We start from the raw sequence: 8,647 nt of genomic DNA on the forward strand, positions 1-8,647 counted from the left end.
GAAGAGCGATTGTAGATGACGTCCCAGCCGTTGTTGGTGACTCTGTACAATGCATTCATACAAATTTATGACAAGTTGTTAATTAGAGGTTATTTTAGGAATAATAGTGAGTGTGGAAATAACGTTTTAACTTTTTATGGTGGGTAAAATTATAATGTGGGTGAAGAAATAAGACAACGGGGTGGGTCTAGTAGCACTCTACGCTTATTCAAAACATAATTAAAAAGTACATTCAATTAAAGGTTGGTTTGGTTTCATTCGGTTCAGTTTTTTGCCAAAACCGAAACTATACTGAAATTTTGATTCAGTTCAATTTTCTTTCTCTTTTTTTCGGTTCAGTTCTTTTTTTTTTTCAATATTTTTTTTTTTTTTTATCAATGTCGCACACCTAAAAAACTGATCTTAACATTCTTCTTGAGTCTTGATACTAATAAAAGCAAATCAACTTGTTTCTTATCTCCTCAGTGATGGGGAATACCAGAACAAGCATAAGAATTCTAGAGAAGATGATCGCTACTATTGATACCGTCAGGGTGAAATGGCAATCTGTTGGTGGTGTTGTCACATGCATTGTTAGGAATTGCCCGCCAGTTCTCTCTCTCTCTCTCTATCCATGTTTCTATTTGCAAGCACGTCTTCAATTGTTTATATTAAGGGCAGACTCTTTACCTTAACCATTGCAAAGTTATATTGCTCTTTCATTAATTTGTTTAATCTTCATCAAGTCATATATGAAAAGTTAAATTGCTCTTTCAATAATTTTTTTTAATCTTCATCAAGTCATATATGGAGGATGGACTATCGCTAAAATGGCATCATTTTAAGTGTAAAGGGATTTGGTTTGGTTTGGTTTTCAAACCTCTAAAACCGAAACCAAACTAATAAAGTTCGGTTGGGTTCGGTTTTCCTTTTTTCTGTTCGGCTTTTTTCGGTTTTCGGTTTTCGGTTTTTTGGTGTTTGGTCTGGTGTTTCCAGTTTTCGGTTTTTTGAACCCACCCCTACATTTAATATTTCAAAAGTTTTAGTCTTTCAAACATCCACAAATCTCAAGCATTTCAATTCAATAAAGTCAAAAGAACTAAGTTTCAATTAAATAAAATCTCATGCTAGAAAAATATTTATTAATTACAACATCACATAAATATAAATACATGTAAACCTCATAATTCTTAGTCATTACAACTTATAATATGTTTATAGTAAGGTCGCTAAATAACCGACAATAAGCTTACATGTGCAAATTAAATTAATTAATATTTTAAAGATAGATGGTCCGTTCGGTTTGGTTTTCGTCAGTTTCAAAAGTATCAAAACTGAAGCAAACCAAAAGTAAATAGGTTTGATTCGGTTTTTAAATTGTTTGATATTTTTTCTTGGTCAAAATCAAACCAAACCGACTAATATGATTCCATTCGGCCGGTTCAGTCAGTTTGATGCCCACTCCTAGGCTCCAACATGTAGTATAGCATCGTCTCAAACCCAAGTACAAATCAAAGTGTCTTTCTAGTGTACCCAAACTGTAATGTACTTGTTGCATTAGTGTACCCAAACTATATTGTACTTGTATATAACAAACTCAAGTGATTAAGTGCATTTTGTACATTCGTTAAGCGCGGTACTTTTGATTCAATCTCTCCTTCCCAGATACCTCTCGGATAAAAAAGAAGAGAAAATAAATATATTGCTACACTTCATTGATTAGTTACAAGTTGTGTAGAGGAATTCATCAATTGGTTGTGAGTAAATTTTAAAGAAATTAAAATATAAAAAAATAAACAGAAAATTATTCCATGATGGAATCATATTGGTCGTTAATATATTATAGGGGTGTGCTATCCACACATCTTATTTTACTTTTTACACACTTTTTGATAATTTTTTTCCGTTGATTTTTTTCAATTCATCCGATCCGACGGTCGAAAATTAAAAAGATGTAAGAGAAGTAAAATTGGGTGTGTGGATCAAATCTCATATTATATGCATAGCAACAGCATAAGATAATCCAACATCGAGCATTCGAAAACTGAACCATTATATTTAGGACTTTTTTTGTTAATGGTCTTTTCAGAGAGAGAGAGAGAGAGAGAGAGAGAGAGAGACCTTCGGGTGGCGCTTCGGGAAGAACAAAACCGGCCGGCGACTGCGAGTACTAACCGAAAAGCACAATTGAAAAACCCCAAAGAACCGAAAAAAAGTTTCAAAATTTGAAATTGTTGGAGCAATTAATCCAAAACCCATCAATGCCTCGACAATCCCAAAGCTCTTGCTCTCATATATGAATGTATATGTGTGTGTATATTGCCGCAGCTTCAAAGGCCAACAGTTGATAGAGATCTCCATTCTTTTTCAGGTGAGGTTCCATTTCTACCTCTATCTCTCTACTTCTTATCTGTCAGTTTGAAGCTCAAATGTTTGGTGCTCTGTTCCAATCTTTGAATTTTGTGATCTGAGTTTTTTTTGTTTTTTACAAATAAAATCTTCCAATTGGGAGGCAGAAGATCACATGCTTGCTTCTGAGTCTGCATTGACATATCACCTGATTAATTCATTGATATTCCACTTTGTAGGAAAGATGATTGCATTTAACTCAATCTTGTTTCATTGATTACCTTGCTATGTTCAAATTGTTCTTTTTGGTTCAGTAGCTAAGTAATTATCTACTTTGTAAAGAGGCACCCTATTCACTTGGCTGTCGGAAATTCGGAATTTGTTTCCGCAATTATGATCATTAATTGGACTTTGTCGAATATGTTTAAATTCCAGGGTGCTACAGAACCTGTTTTGTCAATGCTAACCTGATTTCTGTTTTGATTTTCAGTATGGATACATTGGTTAAAAATATGCGTGTTCCTGGAAAGAAATCATCCTTTAAGGAGTACGGGAAACCCTGTTATTCCGGTTCTCTGGCAAACCTGATTTCGTCGCCAAAAGTTAAAAAAGGTGGAAAAGTTCCACATGTTAAAAAACTAAAATCAAAGTCGTCCAAGACCATTATTGCTTCAGCCTTGTCAAAGAAGAGAGGTGCCAACTCTTCAAGCAACGCGTCAAGGAATTATGATGCTTACAATAAATTGCTGAGTAGAAAAGGATTTCGTAAAGAGCATGATACAGATTCTTCCAAAAATCCGTCTGCTGTGAAACTTCAACACAACAAGTTATCAGAGAACGGCTCTGATGAGAAAGGAGAAAAAAGGAGGAGAAAGAAGAAACCGAAAAAGGATAAGGTGGAGTTGGATGAAACTTCTCGCTTGCAGAGGAGGACAAGGTACCTTTTGATTAAAATAAAACTGGAGCAGAACCTTATTGATGCTTATGCCGGTGAAGGTTGGAAAGGTCAGAGGTATGTACGATCATTTAATACATATCTTCATTTCCTGATTTCTGCTTTATATATCTCATAAGTTCTATCAATGATTTAGTATTTAAGCTAGACATAGGAAAAGAGTAATGAAATTTCGAAGACTTGGTTTGAAAAGAATAATATTTATGTTAAAATAGAATTTTAATAAATAGGTGACTGTGGATAGTTTTAGAAGCTAATGTTTTGATTATTCGATGAATGTGCATTTTCAATCATTTTAATAGCAGGAGCACAATCTTGTAGATTTTATGTACTCAAATTAACTGAAAACATTGCAGTGTTAAGTTTGAATTAAATTGCGATCATTTTTATTATACGCAAGTGATGATGATCAGTTAAGCATGTAGAATGTGCAGTGTTTTCTTGGGCTCCTTTCTATAGTAAATAGTTATGCGGTTTAATTCGTTTAATTATTACTTTTATCACAGTCGAGAAAAGATTAGGCCTGAAATGGAACTACAGAGAGCCAATAAGCAGATTTTAAATTGCAAGCTTAGAATCCGTGATGCAATTCATCAACTGGATTCTCTGAGCTCAGTAGGAAGCATTGCAGATTCTTTTATTTCTCCAGATGGATCTGTTTCTCATGAACATGTAAGTACACGGCATTACTATCCTTTTTGTATGTGCCGCCAAGGGATGTTTGGATCCCTAATTGTGGTCTCTGCTAAGGTCTGGACTTTCCAATAGCTCCCAAGCGTAGGCTACTGATAGTTTTGGAGCAATAATGATTTTATTGTTTTTCGTTAGAACCGATTCTCCTTGGAAATAATACCTCATATGAGGCGTTACCTCCTTATCTTGGTTTCATGCTTATTCACGTTCTGGTTTTTCTTTCTATTAGATATTCTGTGCAAAGTGCAAGTTGAACGAAGCTTTCCCCGATAATGATATTATACTATGTGATGGGACATGCAATTGTGCATTCCACCAAAAATGTCTTGATCCTCCCTTGGATACTGAAAATAGTAAGTTTCTCACCTCTTCTGAATTTGCTTTGGACCTTTTGGCGACATACCAATTATGTTTTCTTAGCAAAAGCTACTTCTAAGTTCAATTGTTAATCTACAGTTCCTCGAGGAGAGCAAGGTTGGTTTTGCAAATTTTGTGAGTGTAAAATGGAAATACTAGAATTAGTAAATGCTCATCTGGGGACCTGCTTTCCCATGAACAGTGGTTGGCAGGTTAGTCATTGCCTAAATCATTGAGAAATGTCAAAATTTCACCCCCAATTACTTTTGGTTTTGCTGCTTTAATAATTCCTATAACTAATGGCTCTCTTTGGAATATAGGATGTCTTCAAGGAAGAAGCTGCTTTCCCCCATGGCAAGAATTCCTTATTAAATCCAGATGAAGAATGGCCTTCCGATGATTCTGAAGATGATGATTATAATCCAGAGAGGAACGAGAACAGCTGCAGCAGGGGAGGCAGCAATGACATTGCATCAGAAGAGGAATTTTCAACTGATGTCAGTGTAGGTTCTGATGTATCTACCGACGGGGAAATTGTTTCCGGCCGCAGACAGAAAAGAAGTGTTGATTATAAGAAGTTATATGATGTGAGTATAGAAGCCCAAATTTTTCGAGTTCTTTTTTTCCACTTGTTCTTGATAAATAAAATTGAGATAGAACTCTAGACTGATAACAGAATTGTAATTTTTTTTTTAAAACAAGGCTCGACCCTAAGCCAACAAGACTCCCCTCTTAGCAAGGGTCAGGCAAAACGTCTATTGTACGCAGCCTTACCCTTGCTTTGCAAAGAGGTTGTTTCCATGACTCAAAACCGTGACCTTTCGAGAATTGTAATTTTTAAATTTCTAATTATAGTATGACCTTTAATTCCTTGTACCTTATCTTTACATTCAACTGGACTCCACTTTTGAGTCTGACAAGAGGAGAGTTGTAAATTTCAAGGTAATGAATTACTTAGAAATTGCTTGCTGGTGTTCTTTATAAATTTGATTGTGGATGGTTTGGCAATAAAACATGCCTATTAGGATATAGTCAACTTTTGAAATGCTCGTATCATATTTTAATCAATATATATTAAACCCTTTGAGGTTTAATTAAAGTTTATATTGTGTGGATAATAACGGGGCACTGTATCTGTTGTATAACAAAGGTTCTTTGAGGTGACGGTCCAATATTCACTGTGTTGCATATTTGTTTTCTCCTAAGGAAATGTTTGGAAAAGATGGTCCTTTGCTCGAACAAATTAGTGATGATGAAGACTGGGGTCCCAGTAAAAGAAAGCGGAGAGGAAAAGAATCTGATGCAGCCAGCACTCTTATGACTCTCTATGAAAGTGAAAGAAATCCAGATGTTGACCGTACAGAAAAGAAATCCAGCCAACACTCTTCAGATACGCAAGTTAGAAGGTCATGTTTCCGAATTCCTCGAAATGCAGTAGAGGTATTAGAACCTGTCCCTTTCCCTTCTCTCTCTCTCTCTCTCTCTCTCTCTCTCTCTCTCTTCACTTGCACCCATAATGATTCTGGCGTAGCTATTTTGAAAATCTGATGGTAGTATATGTAATTTCCTAGACTAAAATTTCTGCTGTAATTTCTTATTCCAGAAGCTCCGCCAAGTGTTTTCTGAGAATGAACTTCCTTCTAGAGCTGTCAAGGATAATCTTTCAAAAGAATTGGGCCTTAATCCTGAGAAGGTAATGGCGATCGATGAACTACAGATTGTTTGTGCCTTCTTGAACTGTCAACTAATTCGTTGCTTGGTATGAGTTTTATTGCTTGCCAATTTGGATAAGGGCAACGTTTTTCATCCAGTCAAATGCATTGTCTTTCTGGATTCTGCTTTATTGAAAATTTGGAATTATGGTGTGAATCTGAGGGAATGTTAAAATGTGTAGATATGGTTTTGTAGCTTCTGATCTGCCACTGATATAAAATGGCTACGATCTTGTTAGCTCTTCCATTGTTCTAATAATTTTAATGTTGCAATTTCAAGGTTAGTAAATGGTTCAAGAACGCACGTTACTTAGCTCTGAAAACCAGAAAGGTGAGCTAGTTGTCCATGTTATTTCTCATACGCCCATCTTCTTCAATTCTACTATTGTTTTTATTTTTTTTCGTTTATCTGTTTTAGCCTCTTTGTTATCGCTACTAAATCAAAGGTTTGTATGGAGTTGGAAATCTTTTAAACAAAGATTATATTGGTGAATGAGCCATGGAGAGTTAGGATGTTAAATCTCAACTCCTGAGGATTTTTTGTCTCTCAATAAACTATGTTGATGGATCTTTTGCACAACAGGGAGCGAGTGATAAAGACCTTGACACTTTTACTCCTGGAATCTCCAAGGAACCGGGATATGAAAATGTGACTGGAAAAGCTGCTGATCTCATGGCATCAGATTCAGATGATGATACCTTAGCTGAAACTGTGGTCCATTCGCCAAAGAATGTTAAGGCCTTCCGGAGAAAGCATCCAAAATCACTAAGCAGCCCCTTGAGGAAGAGTCAACAGAAAGGTCTTTCGTGTGGGTCATGTGCAAAGAGCAACGAGGTCTTTGTCCTTCAGAATAAGGTTTGTGAGTTTCTGGAAATTTGCCATCTCGTTTTCCATCCAAAAATCATATTAGAAACCAACTGCACTTCACCTGACTTTGCGATCTCAGAATCCCCATATCATACCTTTTTACATACGTGCAAGCAAACTTCTCATACAATTATCTCCCAGAACTATGTTTTTGTGGGAAGAAGAATTCTGGTATATCAGAGAATTCTTCAGGAACCCTCACCCTTTCCTTCCTCAACTAGTTCACTTGGTTAAATCTTCTCTTAGACTTGTGCTTGTCTCTGCTTATTTTTCGTAAAATATAAAGTGGCAGATTAGGGACTTTTTTGGTTTTTAGATACTATATTTACTGCCAATTATCTGTGTTGAAAATATAAAGTGAAAACAAAGATTACTCATGTGTTGGTTTGCTTTCATATAGGATGGAAAAGAGTTGAGTGATGATGTGAGCTTGAAGAAGCTTAGGAAAACACGAACAAAGGAGAAGAGGGCCAACCTTATCGCTGGAGGAGGTGAAGATGGATGTCGAATTGCAGAGCTGGAAATGGAGAGACTATGTAAGGCCAAAGGTAGACTAGAATACGTGAGACAGAAATTATTGAAATTTCAAACCGTGAAGGCAAAGCAGAATTCAAATATATCTCGATTGCATGAACAGTCTGTGATTTATGTTCCAATAGCAGAACTAAAGGAAAAGGTTTGATAATTTGACAATTTTCTGAATGAAATATAGCATTTTTTTGTATCAGTCATCCCGTCATTTTGAAATTTTATTTGTTTATCATTTTGCTTGTTGTACAAGAATACTCTCTCTCTCTCTCTCTCTCTCTGCACACAAGATATTAAAATTACTCTATATCTGAAAGCAAACATCGAATCCTGGAAAACGGATTGGCACTGTTGTACAACTTGAAATTGAAGTTAAGACGACGATGAACTACGAGCAGAATGATGCTGCATCAGTGTTGCATTCATTTAGTGTGAAATATTCTGCAGTCTGAAGGTTGCAGTTCAATTTCCAGTTAAAGAGATTTGTATTGTTTGTCCAATTATTTATTTTTATTAGAGGGGAGAGATTTCAACCTGCTTCGATCGGAGATGACATCGTTTAAAGATTAACATGGTTTAACATTTTGAGTTTACAAAAGGTTTATTTATTTATTAATTAATTTTTTATGGAGGCGAATTTGAAGTTTATATTGAAAAGATAAGCTCTTGGATTAGAGAAATTTTTTAGAGTGCCAGGAATAATTGGTTAAATTTTTTTTTTTTTCAAGTTTTCAACCAATTATATTATGACATTGGTATTCCGGGCTGTGTTCTTAACATACTAAAAAATCTCTCCTTGGATTGGACCTAGTGGCTTCGTTTGTTCTAAAGATATGTTGAAGAAGAAATGTAGTGTTGTTTTAACTTGAATGCAGGAGATGAATTATTCGTTAAATGGAAGGATTAGAAGGGAAGCGTTTCATTCATGACTAATCCCTTAAAATGAAAAAATCATTCTCACTTCAATGTACCTTGAATTTGGAGAATTATCTATTCTAATCCAGTCTTAGAGACCCAACGAGGCTGGTGATAAATGAAAATGGGATGATGTTAAACAACATGGTGAGTTAGGCTAGTTAAGCAAGGTTACATGACCATCCTTTATTTCTAACTACATATCTCCATTTCTATAAATTAGATCGTAACAGAAATACTTTTCAAGTGGTAACTACATTTTACACTCTTCCAGTTTGAGGTGATTTTCAA

The 8,647-nt window shown here is 35.5% G+C and overlaps 1 protein-coding gene across 1 annotated transcript; it reads left to right on the plus strand.

Annotated features, from left to right (window-relative positions):
• The first annotated feature begins 2,004 nt into the window (after positions 1 to 2,004).
• On the plus strand, positions 2,005 to 7,640 carry LOC137738066 (pathogenesis-related homeodomain protein). Its single transcript, XM_068477669.2, has 11 exons — positions 2,005 to 2,350; positions 2,819 to 3,340; positions 3,790 to 3,955; positions 4,206 to 4,329; positions 4,433 to 4,545; positions 4,654 to 4,920; positions 5,540 to 5,773; positions 5,937 to 6,026; positions 6,326 to 6,376; positions 6,629 to 6,901; positions 7,314 to 7,640. The coding sequence occupies exons 2-11, from the start codon at positions 2,820 to 2,822 to the stop codon at positions 7,593 to 7,595; spliced, it is 2,121 nt and encodes a 706-aa protein (XP_068333770.2). The 5' UTR covers positions 2,005 to 2,350; position 2,819; the 3' UTR covers positions 7,596 to 7,640.
• Positions 7,641 to 8,647: the final 1,007 nt, after the last annotated feature.

This window comes from Pyrus communis, chromosome 13 (genome assembly GCF_041283825.1).
Source record: "Pyrus communis isolate YQ-2024b chromosome 13, ASM4128382v1, whole genome shotgun sequence".
Lineage (NCBI taxonomy): Eukaryota > Viridiplantae > Streptophyta > Magnoliopsida > Rosales > Rosaceae > Pyrus > Pyrus communis.